We start from the raw sequence: 23,332 nt of genomic DNA on the forward strand, positions 1-23,332 counted from the left end.
AGTGCGGGAGGGGCAAGGCACGGAGGCGGAGGAGAGAGGAAGTGCGGGAGGGGCAAGGCATGGAGGCGGAGGAGAGAGGAAAGGGGGCAGGGGTGGAATTTGTGGTCCAGGTTCACTTTTAGCTCCTTTTAGGGCCTCTTTAGCGGCTAAAATTTAGCTCCAAAATTTTAACTATTTGTCACTTTTAGCCCTCCTGTTTGGATCCCAAGAGCTAAATTTTGAGCTAAAAGTGCAGAGCTAAAATTTAATCCTTGATCCAAACATACCCTAAGTAGCCTATTTCCGAGCAAGGAAGCAACGAACTAAGCGACATAATAAACGCGAAATCCCCATACCGTCCCCACATGGCCCGGCTTCACCGACACCCCATTCTTACGCAAAGCATATTGTAAATAATAATTCGGGAAATCCAAAAAGAGGAAAACGAAGACCACGAGCCGAGGCTGGCCTCCACCTGGTCACCACCGCTCGCGCCCCCTCTTCTTCCTCCGCGCATCTTCTAATCTCTCCCTACATCCCCAAAAGCGCAATCCCTCCCCTTCGCTAAGCACCGCGCCATGGCGTTTCTATTCGGCGCTTTCCTGGGCCTGATGGTGGGCGTGGCCGTGGTGATGGCGTTCGCGCGCCTCGAGAACACCCGCGCGGAGCAGCGCCGCGAGCTGGTACGACCGTACGAGTCAACAAGCCAATTCCTCCCCCCTTGTTCTCCGATTCCTCGTTGCGAGCGCTAATTTGGTTCAGTTCGATTTCGTGGGTGTCGGCTGGTGATGTGGTTCCTGGATTTACGGAGGTTCCTAATTGAGGAGCTATTTAGCTTAGAGTATATACGCCGGTGCTGATCGTGGAGTTGAATCAGGTTTGCTTTGCTAGTAGCGGGAATTTTGCAAGTTGAGGCGTTGAGGTTCTGAGTGGTGTGGAAGTCTCTCTGCGGCATCTGTATGTGCGTATTTTTGCTAGGATTGGCAAAACCTTGCCTGTCGTTTCCAATTGGGATACCATTCATAAAATTTTCGGGCATGGTGGAATCAGCTGCTCTTTGAGAAGTCGATTAGTTTTTTTTCTTGTTCTCTTGTACTGCACTGTGGGTTAATGTTATTGCACTTCAGTTAGAATGTAAGTGTGGTGAATATGATGTTATTTTGTTTTGACGTTTGTTTATCTCCTTTCCCCCCTGGAATTATGCTTGGTTTGCTTGCATGTTCGAAAAACAAAATGGATTATGTTTTTAGGTGCAGTGTTGTAGCTTCTTGGCTTGTCTGTTTATTAGCATGACCTATATCAAGTGTTATCGCCCACATGCAAAACACCTATACGTGATAGAGTGGTAAATTTATGGGGACTCCTGGCACGACACCTCCATGGCCTGTCCCCGCCAGGATTTGAAATATCCTTGTCATGAAAAAATTTTAGACCACATTAAGATTTTTCTTCACCACTGAAAATTTTAAATTGTGAAGAAAAATCATATGAAAATTGAACATTATGGTTTAAAATTTTGGGTACAAAAACTAAGAAAACAAGAGTAACAGCAATGTTCAAACTGTTATCTAATGTAAAACTTCAATGTTCTTTTAAACTTAGTAGACGGTGTACTGCCCCAGTGTTTTCTTGGGTAAAATCTGGAGTTTGTGTTCTCTGAGCACCCAAAAAGTTTAGCCGGTTTTGACCTGAAAGGTTTGATGATTCCACCAGTTTCCATGACCTTTGTTCTCATTTTCAAACCAAGTATGCACATTTCCTCCTGGATGTTCTCTTTCTTAAAGTGATAATTAGTGGCTGTAACATTGCTTGTTATGGCATCGGAAATTCTGCATGTCAAGTAGTCTATTGTGCTAATCACATGATATTAGATGTGCACATAGACATGCTTAAGGTTTATGTCGTATTTTAATGATGATGGTGTTTACTGTTTACACACTGACGCCTAAGAAAACTAATGCCTCATGTAAAATAAAGAATTTAATCTTCACTATTTCCTGGATGCTCTGTAGACTATATGGCTCAACATCCTATAATTGACTTAATCTGCAATATGTATGCATGTCCTGATTAGGTAGGATGTATCAGTGCCTGTGGAATAAGTTGGATTTTAAAGAGGGCAAATGAACCCTGTCAAAACATTGTTCAACAAATGTAAATGTTACGTTTTCTCCATTACATCAATTTCATATGAGGAAGAATGAGATTGGTTTTATTTGGATCTATTGTTTCTTCTATCACCGGAATGCACCTTCTGAAATTTCATTTTATATAAGCGGAACACATAGCAATATGCCAAAAAAATTGTATTTGGATTCAAATAAATGGTTCCAAATTCTATCTGCAAGTAGTTGGTTGGCCCAAAACTTGTAGAAGACATATGATTGCTTAGCTCATTGCGAAACAGATGCATAAATTATCTACTTAATTGAACATCCAAAGAAGAAGAATAAAAAAGTTAGGGCCAAGAAACTAGCGAATCACATCGACTGAGAATTAGTAGTAATTTCCTATTCTGGACATCTGAAGTATGCCAAAGCGTGGGGACATTTGAATGTTGAGAAGTGACTTATGTAAGTTATTGTGACAGAGCTGTTTTAGATGGGTCTTTGATTGCCCCTCTGAAAGAAAAGCTTCAATATCTCTCTCTGTCTTAGTGGCTTCATGCTTGCCTTGATTTTTTTGACACCTATGAAGTTAATGGCATAGGTCATGCTAATTATGTCTAGCATTCACTTTATGTTTACCTTTATATATTTATTTTTTGAAAGGGTCCATTTTACTATCCTCACCTATCCACTTTGTCCGTTTAACCCCTTGACCAAAATTTAGGTTTGATTTGCTCCCCTCAACTATTTTATTGGTCCAATCGATTCCCTAATGAGAAATAAAATACAACTTGTATGTGGAGAAATGAAAAAGACAAATCTCATTAGGGGGTAGATTGGATCAACTAAAATAGTTTAGGGGAGTAAACTGTGCCTAAGTTTTGTTGAGGGGGTTAGATGGACAAAGCAGATAGGTGAGGGTAGTAAAATGGACCTTTTCCATTTGTTTTTCATATTGCTCTTAATTTAGTGTTGCTAAAGCCTCATGCACACATATTAAGAACTAGTTATATTATCGATTCTACCCCTGCATTAAGTTTTTATTTTGTGCATAAGTACTGGTGAAATGCTCAAAAAGGCTGTCTTTTTCAGCCATGCAATCAATTTTCTTGTTTATTAATTGCCTTTTGGGACTTTTTAGCCATTACTCCTACTTAATTAACACCAATGATGTAGGAATTTTATATTGGAATCCTAGAATAACAGTTGTTTCTTTACAGAGACATCTTCCTAGAAAATGCTAATGTAGGTTTAGCGATGAACAGAGTACTGCTATCCACTTATTCTTACCATCCATGTTTTAGAACCTGCCATCTCTTTTTTATGCCTGATTTTATTTATTTCCACAGGCTGCTATAATTGCATCTTTCTCAAAGTTGACTGTACAGGATTTGAGGAAACTCATCCCTCCTGAGTTCTATCCATCATGGGTATCATTCACACAAAAGCAGAAGTTGAGTTTTTGCTAATTCTTGCCACCAACCTTAATGTTCTTCAATACTATTGATACTGATACTCTGGTTTTTTAATCTGTACAGCTGAAATGGCTGAATCAAGAGTTAGTAAAAATCTGGCCATTTGTCAATGAGGTACTAACTTTTACAGGATCTTTCAGTACTCGCTTTTGATGTTAACTGAATTCTTTTACTCTTGAATGAATTTGGTTATTGGTAATAATGAAGACAAATGTGGTTGTTGTAGGCTGCATCAGAGCTGATTAAAACTTCTGTGGAGCCTGTTTTTGAGCAGTACAAGTCATTCATTTTGGCCTCTCTCCATTTCTCAAAGTTGACGCTTGGTACTGTTGCCCCTCAGTTTACTGGTACGGCCTCTTCAGTCTTTACAGAACTCTGGATTTTTTTCATTGTTTGTTTTAAATTTTTATCAGTGGCCTTCTTTTTAGTACTCTCGTGGTTGTGGTGCTTCTTGTATTTACTATGGTACAAACTATCTTCTTTATCCTGAATCCTATTATTAATTATTTTTGAACTGTGAGCAGTTAGCTGGAGCAGATAGATTGACCTCTATTTTCTTAATCAATAGTAAATATATATTGTCATACTCTACTTTTTTACAAATATATAAGAATGCTTTAGGTCAAGTATTATTTGTCAATCAGACTTGGAGATGGTGGTCAATCAGTTAGGCCAAGTATTTTTTTCATATATATTAGGGATGTATAGATATTGTACATGACTTGACCTGTAACCCAGGCCTTGTATGGCTATATATATGAAAGGTGACCCAACCCTAAGGTTGTGTCTTTTTTCTCTTTCTATCTCTCTACTCTACATGGTATCATGAATCTGGGTTTTACCCTACTTCTTCCACTGCCCTAGCTCTTGAGCCACGCCGCGACTTCCCTCACATCACCACATATATGGGCATTTTCCCACACGAACCTGTGCAAATAGCTTCCAAGATGGAAGAAAGAAACAGATGAAGCAATTAATGGAAAGTAATACACTCGGTACTTAGTTCAGACTCCTTATATTCAATCATGTTTACTGTTTTTCTTCATGGCTAGATAATGGCCTGTGCGTTGCAACGGGCACAAAAAATTGCCGGAGACAAAAGTTCTTCCAAACAAATGACATGCAAATTAAAACACATGTACACAGATTATGGTATATGTCTACAGGCCAAATTAAGATTTTTCAGCATCTTTGGGAGCAAACGACGACTTCAGTTCAAGAATTATGGTATACTTTCCTTTGGATGTTCAAGTAAAATATAAGTGGAGGCTCAAGCCACTTGTCACTGGCACATAAAGCAGTTCAGCGCACTCCATTTAATAATGTAAAATCAGTAAACAGTACAAGTAAGCTCACAGGCTATCTACTCAAGCAAGGAACCACACAAACCCTTTAGATGCTGCTCACATGTGAACCATCTCAACAGTGCCAAATCAAAGGTGGGCAATATGTAGCCAATGCAAACACTAATCTACTATTTTCTTTATTTATCTCATCAGAGTATAGATAGCAGAACAGAAGCATCTAAAAAATAGAAAAACCAAGCCACTTTTACATTTGAACTGAACTATTAATTTCAAATAACTGGAGTTCCAATTTCAGAAAAATTGCATGAGACCTATATAATATAATATACTGAATTCTAAGTTTTCCGGAAACATAATATAGTAGGAACTCATGATATATTTACCCTTTTTTATATTGTGAACAAATAAACGCATTCTTAGTACTAAGTATAAACAAGTACTTATGTGATCAGCAGCAGGATAGACAAAATTGACGTCATATCATGCTGGTGTTGAGAGGTATTTTTAAGAAGGAAGCATACAATTCAGAGGAGCTAACAAAAAAGGCAGTTTGTGAGATATAATATTGCAGAATTGTAGAGCTACTCTATTTTGGATTGTGGACTCAGTATTTAATGACGATCGATTATCCCAGGCACTGGACACTGGGCAGGTTTAAATCAGGGTGCGTCAGTCAGCAAGTCAATTTGCACCGACTTTTAGCTCAAATGTTTGAGGAGCAGAAAATGCATCAGGCGTTATCACGAGGGATTGATTATATCTGAACAAATTGATAATAGCATGGCAGCTCTTTTAATATATATCCACATTGTAATGGCAGAGATTTCCAGGCATACAACTTAATCCAGTAATTCTTTAATCCTTCACTAAGCAAGCAATTTTCCTCTTGTTAATTGGAAAGCGACGTGAAATGACAAGTTTGACCCTGCTACCTTATCCTCTACTGCAGGCCAAATCTTATCGTCTCCCTCCTGCAGAACCGGTCGCACGGCCTCACGTCGCTAACCAGGCGGCGGCAGGTCGATTCTTCTACTGGCGTGGCCCCTCCGCAGCGGCAGCGATGCTTGGCGGCAGCCTTCCCCTGCTAGCACCCCCGACTGGAAGCCTCTCTCCTCTCGTCCCGTCGAGCAGGAGAGCTGCCACCCAACTCTGGCGGCGGCCCCTCCCAGTGGCCAAACCCGGGTGACCTCTCGGTCTCTCCTATTGCACCAAGGAGCACTGGCGCGCGTGCAGAGCTCCGGGCGGGGCAGCGAGCTTCCCAGCTCCATGCTGGGCAGGTGGCATCGCAACTGCGTGCGCGGACAGAGCTCCGATGAGCCTTTTTATTTCCCGTTTCCTGATGCAGCCGCTGTGATGCACCCGCATCATTCGCGGGAGCTCGCTACAGGCGGAGCCTCCCCACTTCGAGGGCAGCCGCGACCTGCTGCAGCTCTCACGTGCATATGACAGTTATATTCTCGGCTGTTCCGAGTTATACATGTAACCACTATGGATGCTCGTGGCCCACATGTCCTGGAAGCTCCCTGTGGCGTGCCCAGGCAGCCGGCCATCGGGCCTTTTTCTCAACCAGTCCAGGAAGAGCTTCTTCTTAGTGCAAAGTGCAAAGCTGTAGGGGTGGACCTCCCCTCCCCCCCCCCCCCCCTTCGAATTTTTTTTTGTATCCGTGCATATGACAGTTATATTCTCGACAGCTATTTTGATACTTCTGAGATGATTGTTTCAGGAACATATCCATATTGAAAAGTTTTATAACTTAAATGTTTTTTCTGTGATCCCACTAACAGTCTGGTTATGTTAGATAATTAGTTTTGCATGTCAGTCTGTATATTTCTCTGTAGTCTGTATTACCATTTATGCAGCAGGAGAGAATCCTCATTTTTCTTTTTCGATTACTGACAGATGATATTTTGCAGGAGTTGAAATCTTGGAGAGTGATGATTCTGCCATCACCATGGAGCTTGAGTTGCAATGGGATGGCAATCCCAATATAGTACTTGATATCCAAACAACACTTGGAATTTCTCTTCCTGTACAGGTATTTGCAGCAATTTTAGCGTGAATTTAAACAGAGAAGGATACATAGTAATTCTCCAAAATTTGGATGTTTAGTATTGTTTCTCTGAGATTAGTTCACATGATAGATGGTGATATATGTCTGATCATATGTATTCATAATGACTACAAATAATTGTAAAAATATTTCATCTGTGACATAAAAATTACTCAAGTATATTTGCCATCAGAAGTAGTTTGTGTTAGCGAGTTATACTTGGCCGGCCCTATGGGCCTTGACCTTTGGCCTTACAGGCCTGTTGGCGTGTACCCTTTAGCGGATAGTCAGATCTTTCCAAATGCTGCTACATGCTCCTATGGTGAGGATCTTTCTAGAACCATATCTCCCTCGTCTGGGCTCCAAATCGAACGTTCTACATATGCATTTCGATCATCTCGACGAGCTCTACTCAATGGTGGAGTCCAAATTGGGATTTGACAAAGTTTCCAATGCCGGTTTTCCCAGACTGCCTAGAAAAACCTACACCGTGTCAATTTTGGTCAACAGAGGTATTCATTGATTACTCCAACAGTTAGAGCACCCTGTATATCCCTTGCCCAAGCATTATCAGTTAGAGCTTCCTGTACTGTCCTCTTGTTAATTCTCCTCTTGGATACTGTCCCAAAGACTTGTGGTGCAAGATCAGCAATTCTCTGATCATGAATCCATCTATCCGACCAAAAAAAGAGTTGCTGCACCATTACCCACCTCAGAGACCACAGCTATGGAGAAAAAGGCTTGTGCACACTCGTGTACAGATAAATTAAAGGACGCCCAGGGGATATTTGGAACTGTTTTTTTCAGCCATAACCACCTCATTCTCAATGCCCAATTCAGATTTTGGAGATTGGAGATCCCAAGACCCCCCAATTCTTTGGGAAGACATACTTTGGGCCATGCTACCAGGCAGTGGCCACCATTTGCATCTTTCCTTCCTCTCCGCAGAAACCCTCTTCTGATCTTGTCAAAAGCCTTAATGGCCCAGGGTGGGAGATCAATGGCCATCGCCAAATAAATCAACATTGAAGTTAGCACATGCTGTACCAGAATCTTGTGAGCTTCCTTAGTCAGTACTCAGTAACTCAGCCTTCCACCCAGGTAGCCGTGCAGCCAACCGGTTGATGTATGGCTGTAACTGAGCATTCGTTAATTTCTTCAAAGATAGAGGAAGTCCAAGGTATTTGCAAAGGAACTCCAGCTGTTCGCAAGGCAGACTATTACTACTGTTGAAATGGAGGCTGTTCCATGAATCTGGACAGTTAACAAAAAAATAGCTTAGCCTACTATAACTCTAGCTGGCTCCAAGTGGTGACTGCCTGTGAACAGCCACAAAGACAGCACAAAATATCAGCTAAAATATCTTTATCTTCAACGCTAAGGTTCCTGATTACGAGCACATTGTGATATTTTTTTGTGTAAAATTTGTGAATTGCTGGTCTAGCTTCAAATTGTAGAATAGGTAGTGCTGTAGCTGTAGGTTGTGTGGTTGTATCTGTAGAAGTGATGTCCTCATCAAGAAGTTAGCTGCTTAGGAGTAGTGGTACTCATTTATGTAACGGGTGCGAATGTGAAACAGAACACTGAAGTCCTTTGTAACAAACTTCTTTCTTCTTAATGCAATGACATGCTCTCCTTCATGTTTCAGTTTTTTTTTTCTTTTTGGCCACGGACCAGCAGTTCCTGTGAAAAAAAAAGCATGAATCAGTTGTGCTCACGCAAACGTTATCTGAAAACTAAAAACATATTTGGTGCTCAAATTGATCAGAAATAGTGTTTTGTTTTATTGGTGTCTCTTGTTCAGTTTCGTCTCTAGTCTACACCCCTACATGCTTGGGACTAAAAACACTTTGCGGTTGTTGTTGTAATTGATCCGCATATTACTTGGTGTCCATTTGCAGATCATGGAAGGAAAAATGTTAGTGACAATTGTCTGAGATGTGTAGTTGGCTATGCTTGACGTTCTGTAGAGAAACATTTTATCATGGTGTAATTATATAGAGCACCAAGTATATCTTTGTGAATTTTTCCGTGTTTAGGTGAAAAACATTGGATTCACAGGAGTACTTCGCCTCGTATTCAAACCTCTGGTGTCTGAATTCCCTTGTTTTGGAGCTGTTTGCTGTTCATTAAGGGAGAAGGTACTGCCATTTCTTTCAGATGTAAACCTCTTCGAGATGACTCTAGTACATTGCATGATTGGATTAGTTTGACTGCAGAGCAAGGTGGAATTTACCCTCAAGGTTATTGGCGGCGAAATGACTGCTATTCCAGGAATTTCTGATGCAATTGAGGTTGTTTTAACACATCATCAGCTATCATTTTAGTATATAATTCCACACAAATTACATTCATTGAACAATTCAAGGGACAACACGTGACACTATCGAGGATACACTGACATTGCCAATTACATTTGATGAATAATTCAGGGGACAATACGTGATACTATTGAGGATACACTGACATGGCCAAATCGTGTAATTGTTCCCATTGTACCTGGAGACTATAGGTAATTCACATCAGAAATAATCTGGAAGTTTGTATGTTTGCCTTCGGAATTATTCAGAGTATGCCCATTCTTTCAGTGACTTGGAGCTGAAACCTGTTGGGGTATTAGAAGTAAAACTTGTGGAAGCTAGGGAACTGAAGAACAAGGATCTTGTAGGAAAGTCGGACCCTTTTGCTGTGCTATACATACGTCCATTGCGTGAGAAAACAAAGAAAAGCAAAACAATTGTAAGTAGATTGCTTTATCTTATTGAAGGCATATGAATGGCATCCTGACTTTATTCTTCTGCAGAACAATGATTTGAACCCCATCTGGAATGAGCACTATGAATTTGTGGTCGAGGACATATCTACACAGCACCTGACTATAAAAATTTATGATGATGAAGGGCTCCAATCATCAGAGATCATTGGTTGTGCTCGGGTAGACTTAGCCGATCTACTGCCAGGAAAAGTGAAGGATTTATGGTTAGATCTTGTGAAGGACTTGGAAATTGAACGGGACAAAAAACCTCGTGGTCAGGTCAGTTGATGCATTTAGAATATCTTTTCCTGGTTTTGATACAGGTTACTAATATGTGAGTTATGAATGAATTGATATACTGGACACAATCATGATTTACCATAAGATTTACAGAACAACGCTGCTCCTACTTGGTATATTACCTTTCCTATTCAAAACTGGAGAAATGATGATACTACTCATGAATCCAGTCAAACCATGTTTTGGCTAGCCACTTACCTGAAACCTTCTTAGATGGGCAGACAGGCTAAGATTGTCAAGGCCACCACCAGCTTTGTTTACTAACCCCCGTCCCAAATTACTAATCGTTTTCACTTTTCTAGATACATAACTTTTGCTATATATGTAAACATAGTGTATATCTAGGTGCATGCTCTATGTACCTAAAAAAGCCAAAATGAATAGTAATTTGGACGGAGGGAGTATCTCCTTGCAAGGCCACCTTCAAACTAGGCTAAGTGTTATGACTGTTACATACGCTAAAACATTGTGTTCACTTAGGCTGACGTCTGTTGGATGAGTGGGGTTCACCTTGATTCGGCGGCCCGACGTTCCGACTCGCGGCATAGTGTTTGAGTCCTAGCCACATCCCCTTTGTGATGGATCTTGAGACCATCGAGCCTCCATTGGCCATGGAGGAGCTACGTCCGGCGAAGCGCACCCTTGGTACCCTAACGAAATCTCAGTTGCCACGTTTGATCATGGTTCGGGTACCCTTTTCTCGCCTCTGGCTGGCTAGGGCTGTCGAAGAGGTGGCGACGGTGTTCTCCGGCAGCTACCACTCCGGCGCACGCGGTGCAGGCTAGTTGTTCGGTGGCGGACGACGATGTATTGGTGCAACAGGGACCTGCCACGTGGTGCCCGAACTGTTGGGTTACGAGGTAGGCTACACTAGCGCAAATCAAAATTTCTACCGTGTAAAACCAAGAAGAACTGCCGTATAAGGATCATGGGATTACCACTTGACGCACTACTGGTGCGGAAGATGTAGATTTGCGTCGATGCAGTGAAGACGATCAACGTAGTCGTACGTAGTTGATACGTCAACGTCCAGCAGCTCCTCAGCAGCTCGTCCACGTGCAGCAAGATCGCCCTCGTGCCGCGGCTCGTCGTCGGCTCGTCGGCGGCTCGTCGTGGCTCGTCGGCGGCTCGTCCAAGTGCTGCAGGCGCAACACCTCCAAGATATCCACACGTGCAGGGAGGAAGCGTCGCAAGCCGGACTGCTAGATCCGAGAGTTGCAACAGGCGAGGGCGTGGGAGGCGCGGCAAATGTGTTTCGCCAAAAAGGTGTAAACCCTAGGGCGCCCCCACCCCTCTATTTATAGAGGTTCCTAACGGGCCTCTGGGTCCGAGGCCCATTAGTACTTCTAAACCTAATCCAACTTGGATCAGATCTGAATTGGGCTTCCAGCCCCTTAAGTGTGTGACCCTATGGGTTCGGATACGTCTACTCCTACTCGGCCCAATAGTCGGTAGCGGCCTCTAGCAAGACGTGCCAACTCCTATACGCATACGAAGATCATATCAGACGAACCATCACAACATAATATACATGCTATTCCCTTTGCCTCACGATATTTGGTCTAGCTTCAAGTCGACCGCTCTTTCTCGATCCTGTGATTCAGAATCCATTTGTTGGTTAACTCTTAACCGTACGTAGCATGGCCATGCATTTTCGGATCCGATCACTCGAGGGGCCCAGAGATATCACTCTCAATCAGAGAGGGGCAAATCCCATCTTGATTGACCATGTCTCATAGCATGCTTCTTGACAAACCCGAAAGCTACCTTTATAACTACCCTGTTACGGCGTAGCGTTTGATAGCCCCTAAGTAGGTCGATCTACATCTTGAATACATGCGACAATCTCATGTCTAAGGACAAAGCGTATATGTTGTTTAAAGAGAGAACTACTTCTCGTGTTGGGTCAGTCCTAGCACATGTCTCCACATGTGTCCACATTATTAGTTCAACATCTCTATGTCCATGACTTGTGAAACATAGTCATCAACTAATACATGTGCTAGTCTAATATTCATGTGTGTCCTCACATGAACTCCGACTAGGGATAACTTTAGAATAACCATACAAGTAAAGAGTTTCACATACAATTCACATAATTGCAAATCAATTCAAGTAGCCTTTAATGGATATTCAATGAACATAATATACAAATCATGGATACAAATGGAATATGATAATCTCTATGATTGCCTCTAGGGCATACCTCCAACACGAACATGTTGCCGTGGAGGAAAGAAAAGATCCCCGTTTTCCCAGACGACAGCTCGGCTGCCCCAGCTGACATAAATCCCTCGGCGGCATCTACATCTTCCAACATGGTGGAGCCTCTTGGTGTACCGTTGCTGGACCAAGTGACTGCTTCGAGGCCTGGGACAGCCATGCACGCGGCAGCAGACGAGTTTAAGGCTTGCTCGTCACCCCAGAGGCCATCTCGGGTGCCCCGCAGTGCTCCATGCCCATGAACAGGAGTAACACAGGGGCGACAGCGAACAGTTCTGCCGGTTCCGGGGTGGTGGACCTGGGGAGTTAGTCTCCAGTCCAAAAGGAACCGTTGAGCGGACATTCTCCTACAGGACCTCCTCTTGGGCCAGTGGTCTCCTGTTCTGCCAATCCATCTACCACCCCTGATGGGCCTCTTTCTGTTTTGAATTGTGTGCACGAGCCTGTACTCGAATGCTTTCCACAATTTTGATGCTTTGACCGCTTGGATCATTGTTGACCCCACCTGTTCTCTCTCTCCTGCGCCGATGAGGCAATGACCCCACCCGTTCTCTCTCTCTCCTGCACCGAGGTTCTCCGCGCCAGTACTTGAGGGAACACCGTCTTCCTACATAGGGGAACATGCCCTCCCTGAGGCCTCGACGCAGGACGTTGGGCCTGTTTCTACTAAGACCGGCTCTGGTGGCGGTGGAGGAATCAGTTTCTCCTGCCATCACGACGCTGGTGAATGCTGCGGATCCTCACACGCCATCGCAAGCTGCGGTATACCTAGGGTCCCTGCAAGTGTACTCACGAAGGCGACGCCGTGCAAGGAACTCACCCCTAGCGACCAGTACTCAGGTGTCCACACCTTAGCGATTGGTCGATAGGGTGTGCAAACCCATTGACAAACTGCTACCCCAACCCGTCATTCAGGAGAAGTGCCAAGGCGTCCCCGCCAGGTTCACTGCCTCGCAGAAGCAGAAGTGTGGCAGGGGCTAAACCTTTGCTTGTCCGGGGCTGTCGTCACTGTCGCTCAACGGAGGGTGATACGCAGCCTGGGTTTTAGTACCAGACCCAGTCAGAGGATTGATCAAAAGGTGCAAGACAATTACAGCAAACGCTTCAGGAGAACAGCCGTGCTCATGTGACAGCCTTGGCAGCTATCTTTGGATGGAAGGTCGATGATGATGAGCAGATGCGAACAGCAGTGCTGGTTGGACTTTAGGCGTGGTGCTGGGTTGTACTTTCCTTCACACTTATGAACCCCTCATTTTGTTTTTGAAGAGTCAGGATACATATTGAAAGAAAGTGGGGTAGGGAGCCACAAGGGATTACATCACAGCACAAATACACACCAAAAGAACCACATCCAAGAGATTAGAGCATAATGGGGCCGAGCAATACATGCTTCAAAGGCGAGCTCCAGTCGATTTTCGGGTAGAACAGCAACCAAGCAACCAAGCAAAGACACTCTCTTCACAAACAACACGCACCTAGGCAAGCCCAAACATAGCACATGAGTCTGGCAAGTATTAACCTTGACTTGAAACACTCCTAACATGTATTGGGAGACGAAGCAGAACCGAGACATGCTATTGATAGTGATCATCCGCAATAAACCAGAAGTGTTATATAAGCCATGTATGCGTGTGTATGGAACCTGCCTGAGCCTGTGCACCTATAGGGGCTTGCATGGCCGGCCCTCCCTTTGGTTAGTTAGAGATATGAGGAGATCTTGGGCCTGTTCGCTTCAGCTTATAAGCCGGCTGAAAAGCTGAAACGGCTGATTTGTTGTGAGAGGAAAACACTGTTTGGTGGCTGATAAGCCGACTGAATAAGTTGAAGCGAACAGGCCGCTTGATTTGGTTGTGTTTCTATAAACCTCAAGATCTCCTCACCCTATATATTTGTAACCTCTCTATCTCAATTTAATCAATCTATTATCCCATGCAATTCTATTTGCCTCATGGTATCACGAATACAGGATTTCCCTGATTCATCTCCTTCCGCTGCTTGAGCATGTCATCTTCTTCACAGCACCACCGCCTGCGCGCACGATTCCTTCGCGCTGCGCCCTCCCCTCACACCGGTCTCCCTAACCATCACTGCCTCTCCCCATGGCCAGTGCCACCTGCTCCTCCCCCACTGCTGCCCTCTGGTTGTTCTGTGAAGGATCTTCACTCTCGGATAGATCGTCAGGTGTAACAGGTCCAGACTCCTCTATCCATTGCGGTTCCCAGCCTCCGCCTTCCTTGCCGCTCCTTCATCCTTGTGGCATCAGCATCTTGGGCACCCCTGTCATGAAGTCCTGTCTAAGCTAGTGCAGTCATCAGTTATTTATTCTAATAAAAGTGCTAGTGAACATCTATGTCATGCGTGTGAGTTAGGGCGTCACACGTCTCCCCTTTCATACTTCATCATCTAGAGCTGCACATATTTTTCAGTTGATACATTGTGACCTATATACATCACCTGTTACTAGTGTCTCTGGTTATAAATATTACCTGGTTATTCTAGATGACTTCTCGCATTTTATTTGGACGTCCGTTGCGCTTGACTACTGTTATGTGGGGCCGTGTCTACGAACGTCGGCACAAGAAGGCAGCAGCATGAGCAAGTTAGGCGCACAGATATTATCTATAGTATTATTATTAGATATTTGATTTGATTTGAGAACGTTGATTAGATATTTGATTTGATTTGAGAACGTCGGCGCAAGACTACTGTTATGTGGGGCCGTGTCTACGAACATTGGTTTTTATCACCCTATGTTTCGGTAGCTTGCGTGAGTTGTAATTGGATCAGCTCTATATATATGAAGGGCTGGTCATCAGGGAGAGCAAGAAAGAAGTTAGTTGTGCCTATTTGCATCTTGTATCCATCTGCTGCTCCGGGGAGGCAAGGTGAGAGCCTTGCCCTCCCGAGAGCTTTGCCTGCTCCAAATACATCTAGCCACAACAACGACGCAGTTTGGCATCATCGTCAAAGGAGTTCAGTGCGACAATGGCCACGAGTTCGACAACTCCAACGGTAGCAAGATGCAGTGGCTGATGTCTTATGGTCATGATGGAGTGTGCTGTTGCGGGCAGTGGAACAGAGAATTTGTGAGAGGCGAGAGTAGGGGAAAGAAAGCACAGCACATCATGTAGTGATGAGGCATGAGTCTCTGTCTGCAAGGAAAGAAAGAAGAGGAAGAAACAGAGATGATACCTGTGCTGGCTTCAAACAAGAACTCTAGAATTTTGTGGCACGGCACAACTAGCACCATTTCCAGTCCCTTTCCCCCATAACATATGTGTAACTCCCAGTTAAGTTCACATTGACACCTGAGTCTACTAACTATGCATAAGTAGTGACTTGTTGATTTTGCTGTTGACTCTTTCGACTAACATAGGTAACTCCCTTGATTCTTGAATCACAGACTTACTAGTAACTAGATGCATGAATGTAAATTGGTTCACACTGCATGAGCATACAGTTACGCTAAACAAAAATATTAACTCTAACAACCTAGTAATATCTGATGCACAGTTTAGACTAACCACTATAGCAGGCTCTGTTAGGGGAAAAAATGTGCAAGTGAGTATTGATGAAAGCAGCAGTAAATTTTGGGAGGCAGTAGAATTAGAGTAAGGGCCTGTTTTGCAGAGCTCTCAGATTGGCTTCGAAATGATTCTCTGCTGTTTGTGTGAGGTGATTCTCTGAAATGAACTAAGGGGCTAGGAGCTGAAGACATTAACTTCTGATTCACTTCTCGCACAGAAAACCTTTCTCCATAAAGTTAATCATAAAGAATCACTTTTAACTACAGAATCACTTATCTCAAAGAATCAAGAGCAGGTGGAGCTCTACCAAACAGGTCCTAATTTTCATGTGGGGGGAGCCAACTAAACATACTGAACATTCTAACAAGTTCGAAGAATCATTAGTGTAATTTACTCTAAATGTAATTGGAAACTTGTTTTAAATACCAATGACCATTAGGGGTGCAATGGAGGTGGCATGGCGCAGCCCTAGACCTAGTCCCATGGCCCACTTCCCTCGAGGGCTTGAGGGCCAAACCTACCACGTGATCTTACACACCTGTTCTCAGCAATACTAGGCTGTTTTTGTTGGTTTCACATATGTATTTGCGCATATTATCAAAGGTAGTAAGGAGTTTGGGTCCATAAACTACTAAAATGAAGATTTGGGTCCCTAAACTACTGATGTTATGGGTAGAGTGGCCCCAGCAAGGAGGATGGTGTGCAGCCCAATAAGGAGGACAACCGCAGTATCGTAGGGCTGACTGATTAAAGGAGTTGGCAGCATGCATGCGTGGATTAGTTAGATGGTTGGGATAAGTATCTTATTATTAGCTAGTTTGTTGCTTGAGTTATCTCGTAGGTTTCTGGCTATATATCCACGGGGCTATAATCTGTTTGATGGCAAACAAGAACCAAAAATAAGTAATCAGAGCCTCCAGAGTGAGGGTGACTAGCCAGTTCTTCCTGCTATAGTGCTATCTCATCTCATGTACCATTGCCAAACCCATATCATTTGTTATTCAGAGCCAATTGATCCTGAGACCATTCTCATCACCATTTTTTTCCCTTGCACCCAGATTGGATCCATCTCACCCCCTGTTCCCTAAGGATCTTTTCCCCCTTCCACCATGCACAGATCGCATCTCATCCAGCAACAGTCAGCTTTGTTCCAAACGGGTGACTTCATCTCTTCAGCTGATGTCAAGGCATTCATGGCCAAGTTGGATGCTGTCTTTGCTAGTGGCGGATCCAGAGAGTGTGTATTTTGTAGAGCCTGGGTGAACATCAAAGTGATAACAAGTCCACACAAACATATCGACCACTAATATAAGCAAGGTTGACGGTATTACCCAAATTTGGTTGTCTCTGGATGATCTTGTACTTCCTGTGGATAAGTAAATATGGCACTGATGAAGTGATGATCCATCAAACAAGTATAGCTAAGTAAAAATCAAGAGCAAAAATCAATTTTTCAGTTATGCGCTTGGCTGAGTTCCCCATCCTATACAGATTGAGTTATTGGAAAGTGGAAACCAGATGGATGTTTGATTAAGGCACTCATGGGCATGATCGTGACCGCGGACCATAACTTCATAGGCAATCAAAGTACCAAACAGTGCATGGAGCCAGCATGAACACAGCTGGACCAATCGCAAGCCTGCTGCCACCTGCAAACTACTAAGTAGCAGTGTTTGCTGAAAGCTGTGCAAGGAATAGGGGACTCTGTCTTTACTCTGTGTGCACTCTGCAAACTGTGCATGTGCACTTCCGCTCGCAGAGCCCGGGCAGGTGGCCAGGGTCGCCGGGCCGTGGGTCCGCCCTTGGCCTTTGCTGCAGTGAAGGGGCTTCGGCAGGGGATGGTAGCGTTGGCAACCCTGCATTGTGTACCAAAATGATGGTGTTGTGTATACCAGCAGGCTCAATGCCTGCTGGATCTTCTCCACAGGTGGCTTCGCCAAATAGCATTGGTGGCATCATCTTTACCTCTGATGTCACTGCTGTTCTCGTTCGCAGCATCGGCACCCCACTGACTATGAAGACAACATCGGTTGTGTCTGCATCTTTAGCCACGCATTTGATCGCACCAGCAGCACCTACGACATCCTTCCCAGCGATAGCAACAATGTCTTCACCTTAGATTTTTTCCGCCACACACCTGCCTTGACATCACCTACAGTCATGATGGCGCAGACCAGTAGACCACTACACCCAGTACACTGACGCTGGTGGAGCAGGTCGTGATGGCGCAGACCACTACCATGCAAGTATCAACACCACTGCTAGCCGTTACTCCAGCACCATGGATGAGGTTGCTGCCACCTGTGCTGTTAATGCTACTAGCACGGCCTGCTCCACCAGCATCGCCCCCCCCCCCCCCCCCCCAAGTTTTTGGCAGTGTGATTGCCTGCCATGCATGCAGCGTAATCAGCACCAATGCCCTCCGTGCACAGCATGGTGCCCCCTCAGCTCCGCGTCACAGCTGGTGGCATAGATGGGATCCAGAGCTGTTATGCCAAACAGGTCCATATTCACGGCACTATCACCTATATGAAGGAAAGCAAGAAGAACCAAAAAGCACTAGTTAGAGCCTCCAAAGGGAGGGCGACGAGCCCGTTCTTCCTGCTATCTCATCACGGAGCTATGGGTTGATGGGGTCGAGAAACGGGGACAAGGAGAGGTCTTTATAAGGTGGTGACGAATATGACCCCGCATTCCTGGGACATGGTCGACGTTCCTGGGTTGAGGAACGCTGCAGTTGACCACGTTTTCTGTGACTATTCTCATCTACCCTAGGTCCCTAACCACCTGTTCGCTTCAGCTTATTCAGCCGGCTTATCAGCCACCAAACAGTATTTTCCTCTCACAACAAATCAGCCGTTTCAGCTTTTCAGCCGGCTTATAAGCTGAAACGAACAGGCATATATCATCTAAAATGAGGATTTCGGTGTCCCTAATCATGTGTGTGCTATCTAAGGTCCAAACCTACCTTAGTATACCTATTGGCACACTAGCGTGGAACTCCATTGGGGTCCAGCTAGCCTTTATGCCATGATGCCAACCTAACCTTTATCACCAGGAAGATTTCTAGACTCCACTGACATGCCAAAATAGGCAGATACATAATGATAATTAGGTGGAGTGGCACAATTTACAAGTTTAGGGACCTAGACTTGCATTTTAATGGTTTAGGGACCTAAATAACCAAGTGAACAAGCAGGGGCGTAGCCAGGATTTTACCCCGGGGGGGGGGGGGGGCGCCAGCATGTGAAAAACATATTTGAACCGGCTCGGCAGGTTGATTATCTTTTGACATTAGGATTTTCAGCAGAAACAACCAACCTATACCAGCTAAGGGTCCTTATCCTCTTCATCTTAGCTAACACAATCTGCTATAGCTCAAAGATTGAAAAAAACGTCATGCAATTTGAGAATAAAAAGAAGGGAGCAGCTAGCAGGTTATTTAATCTAAACTCAAAACAAAACAATTGTCAATTTTAGTTAAGCTCTACTGTCCTAGCCTCCCCCACAAGATAAGTTGCAAAGCAATTGGATACGAGGCTTAATTGTTGGCGTGTCGTGGGCTGCAGACTTGCAGTAGCAGCAGAGGACGTTGGCTTGGTCGCTTGGTGGTCATGGGCCGGTGGGCTAATGTTGGCCTATTACAACTTTGTGAGTCGCTCACACAAGGCTAATCAGGGTAATTAGCGAAATAATTAGGAGATTCTCTGTACTGTTACAGAAGTATTGGGGTAGGCCCCTGCGGCGCTGCCCCGCCGCCCCCCCCCCCCCCCCCCCCCCCCCCCCCCCCCCCCCCGCCCCCCGGTGAACAAGCCCATCAAAATGCCAAAAGCAGTCAGGCGATGGGCTAAGGGCAATTCATACTAACAGTCCTAGCACACTACAAAGTGCAAGTGGCCTTTAAAACTCCAATTTTTTTCTCTAACATGATGGAGATATTAGTACTGTGTGCTAAAAATACTCAGACTAGCTTAGGTCACAGTGTTGTGAGATCATGGAATGGAAGCAACATGGTTTGGATATAGCTGTGATAAATGAAAAATAATAGAATCTAAGTATGGGGCTAATGACATGTATCTCAAGCATCTAACAGTGGCAAAACTTATCTCTTAACACCCTTGGTGCCTGTCACTGGCTCCTATACATGCAGTGCGTGCCTGTCCAAGCTGTATATATAGCCCCGCATTGTATACCAAGTGTGATAGTTTCAGTAATATATGTTCTTTCTTTATGTAATTATTGAACTTTAAAAATAAAACTTAAGATAAGATATAACAGTGGTGTTCTCAATTTTTCTAGCAGGGAAGCTAATGATTTTGCATGTTTGCATATTCCTCAGGTTCACCTGGAGCTTCTCTACTACCCTTACTCTAAGCATGAAGGGGTTTCCAATCCTTTTGCTAATCAGATTCAACTGACTTCTTTGGAGAAAGTTCTAAAGACTGAATCTAATGGATATGATATTAACCAGAGAAAAAATGTTATTATGAGAGGAGTTCTTTCTGTAACGGTTGTATCGGCAGAGGACTTGCCACCAATGGACATTGGTGGCAAGGCTGACCCATTTGTCGTCCTGTACTTAAAGAAGGGAGAATCGAAAAAGAAGACAAGGGTTGTTATCTTTCTCCATCTGAGAGTTCTGTTTGGTCATATACTTTTCCACCCTGACATGATGTAATATCATTGCAGGTTGTGACAGACACGCTAAATCCAATATGGAACCAGACATTTGATTTTGTGGTAGAAGATGCGCTGCATGATTTGCTCATGGTGGAAGTATGGGACCATGATACATTTGGAAAGGTGCATTCCATCTCGTCTTGCATATTGTTTGTATCATTTGAAGTCCCTACCTTGATTCTTTATGCTTTGATATATTTCCGCCAATTTGCCCTGTGTTCATCTTTGTTTTACATTTGGCAAAATACTCAAATATGTGCCTCAACTTTAGTCTGAGGGTCGCTTTGGTCCCAGAAGTATCAAATAGTACATTTTAGTCCTTCAACTTTTCATTTTGGCTCAATTAGTCTTTGGACTGATGTGGAATGCCACGTGTTCATGCCATGTCACCTTTCATTGCCCTTGGATGAGTCAACATGTTATAATTGTCACATTTACCCCTTGTTTCATCTAATTATAAATATAAATGAAACCTGATGTGGATTTTACATAATACAAGAAATTTGTCATACTCCGTCTTCTCAAGCAGGACCAAATAAATATAGTGACCAAATAAATATAGTGACGACATAGTATGTTGTGCCATGTCTTCAATAGTTTTTTTTTTCAAAATGAAATTGATCAAAATGTTCTGACCAGAGCCTAAACAATGTCATATGTTAGACATCATGCCTAAGGTTCAACAAAAAACTAAACCTAGATGCATGAACGAAGGATAAAAGATGATGTGATGATTTTGTTGCCTCGTTGCAACAATCTTATACGCAATCATTACAATGGACTTGGTGAATTGAAGGAGTAAAAAAGACAACTTGACTCATCCAAAGGTTGCCCACCGCTGACATGGCAATACCACATGGCATGCCAAGTCAGCATAGGGACCAGTTATATCCAAAAGATAAATTTGTTAGTTCAGGGATCAAAGTGGCCCTCGGAGCAAAGTTGAGGGAGGCATTCGGCTATTTTGCCTTTACTAAGCATAATGGTGTTTGTTTTTGGTGTTCTAGACCAGATAAATATTCTAGTTTTCCAAGTAAAAAACAATGCAGGAGAGACTGCTTGATGTGTTTATTGCTGTTTATGCATATTCTGTCTTGTTAATCTTGTTTATTTTTTCCTTGATTAAGCCTTCAAATATTATGTCAAATATGCAACAAATGGCCAGGTTACTGCTTACTGAACGATTATACTTTTTTAGATAAAGAGTGACCTATATACTATTGCTGCTGGTTTCTCATTACATTTGCTGTTTCAACTGAATTCCGTGGTGCTCATTGTACCGTTGAATGTGAAATTGCTGTTACTTTACCTCTCCTGTGTGGAAATAATTGCTTGTTGGACTTCATACTTGACATAGGGAGGTACTTGAAATTGTCTGGTCCTGTAATTCTCATACGCTAATATTACCTGTTTATGTTCCAGGATTACATAGGGAGGTGCATCTTGACACTCACAAGAGTTCTACTGGAAGGTGAGTTCCAAGATACCTTTTTCTTGCAAGGTGCCAAATCTGGAAGGCTGAACTTGCACTTTAAGTGGACGCCACAGCCAATCTACCGTGATCGAGAACGGGACCAGTGAAACCTGAATATACCTTAAACGGAAAGAAAGATAAACACCTCATCCCCTACGATGCCTAGCCTTCCTGTACACAAGTCCACACACTTCTTGGAGCCGCATGATGAAGAGGAATGAACATATCGGCCTTCTATAGTCTCCCCTACGCGATGGAAATGCATGAACCCGATGACTTGTGTAAGATCCAACATATGTTCATTGATGTGGACTGATCCTTAGCAAGTACTCAGGTGTTGAATGTGGTGTCAATGAACAGAGCCTTATATGCTGCTTTCGTGCGTATTCAAAAAAATTGTGTGGAAAAAGTTTGATAGTTCTTACAATATTATAGAGCCAACGAGGCGGGCAGTATGCATGCACACGTCAGAAAATTCCTTGCTGGCAGAAAAAGGAAAGATAAGAGTAAGGGCGTGCTGGATGTTTTGTTGAGCACTGTGTTGCCTCGCCTAGCAAGGAGAGAGCGTGGGACCTGTGTAGGCAAGATTTTCGGTGACACCCGGTAGAGGTGTTGTGGGAGTTTCATAGGCATTAAATTATACGCTATATTAGCATTTTTGCTTACTTGAGAGAGGAGATGGGAGTTTCAGAGCCTGTTTGGCAACCCACATTTTTGCTTACTTGAGAGAGGAGATGGGAGTTTTAGAGCCTGTTTGGCAACCTACTCCTAAACTTTAGTACCTGTCATATCGGATATTTGGATACTAATTAGGAGTATTAAATATAGTCTAATTACAAAACTAATTGCACAGATAGAGTCTAATTCGCGAGACGAATCTATTAAGCCTAATTAGTCCATGATTTGACCATTTGCTAATGATGGATTAATTAGGTTTAATAGATTCGTTTCGTGAATTATTATAGGGGTTCTGCAGTTAGTTTTATAATTAGCTTATATTTAGTCCTCCTAATTAGCGTTCGAACATTCGATACGACCCTTCTAAAGTTTACCTCGTATCCAAACATCCCCTATCCCCATGAAAGCTAGCTAGCACAGTTTTCAAGTTCTATAAACCTAATGAAACTTGCATCGAGAATGTTATTGTTTTATCGTATGACACGTTTGATCATAACACTATAAAGAACTAAATGTAGAAGGGTTTTTATGAAACTGTGCAATGAAACCGGTGCACTGAGGTTATTCTTAATGTGAGTTTCATGGATAATAAATGAGCTGTCACATAGGCAAGTTTGATGACATGTTATACTATTTATGAGGTGAGAAAAAAAGTGGTTTCATGGGAATGAAACCATGTGTACACTGTTTTTCAAGATCTTTGTGTCTTGCATGTAGCCTTGGAAACAACAAGAGATGAAACTATGCATTGTGTGAGTTATTTCATCTATGAACTA

The 23,332-nt window shown here is 43.4% G+C and overlaps 1 protein-coding gene across 1 annotated transcript; it reads left to right on the forward strand.

Annotated features, from left to right (window-relative positions):
- The first annotated feature begins 411 nt into the window (after positions 1 to 411).
- Positions 412 to 22,253, forward strand: LOC117860575 (synaptotagmin-5). Its single transcript, XM_072294359.1, has 13 exons — positions 412 to 662; positions 3,437 to 3,539; positions 3,624 to 3,676; positions 3,789 to 3,909; positions 6,783 to 6,904; positions 8,959 to 9,060; positions 9,139 to 9,213; positions 9,352 to 9,431; positions 9,508 to 9,658; positions 9,723 to 9,953; positions 20,064 to 20,336; positions 20,414 to 20,527; positions 21,827 to 22,253. Exons 1-13 carry the CDS (start codon positions 558 to 560, stop codon positions 21,983 to 21,985), a joined length of 1,689 nt encoding a protein of 562 aa, XP_072150460.1. The 5' UTR covers positions 412 to 557; the 3' UTR covers positions 21,986 to 22,253.
- The last annotated feature ends 1,079 nt before the right edge of the window (positions 22,254 to 23,332 follow it).

The sequence above is a fragment of the Setaria viridis genome, chromosome 6 (genome assembly GCF_005286985.2).
Source record: "Setaria viridis chromosome 6, Setaria_viridis_v4.0, whole genome shotgun sequence".
Lineage (NCBI taxonomy): Eukaryota > Viridiplantae > Streptophyta > Magnoliopsida > Poales > Poaceae > Setaria > Setaria viridis.

What these genes read in the sequence shown, in the direction of transcription:
- LOC117860575 (XM_072294359.1), top strand. Translation starts at nt 558, where the DNA reads ATGGCGTTTCTATTCGGCGCTTTCCTGGGCCTGATGGTGGGCGTGGCC. An exon ending in CGGAGCAGCGCCGCGAGCTG is followed by an intron (nt 663 to 3,436) that starts GTACGACCGTAC and finishes TTATTTCCACAG; the next exon opens with GCTGCTATAATTGCATCTTT. An exon ending in ATTGTACCTGGAGACTATAG is followed by an intron (nt 9,432 to 9,507) that starts GTAATTCACATC and finishes CCATTCTTTCAG; the next exon opens with TGACTTGGAGCTGAAACCTG.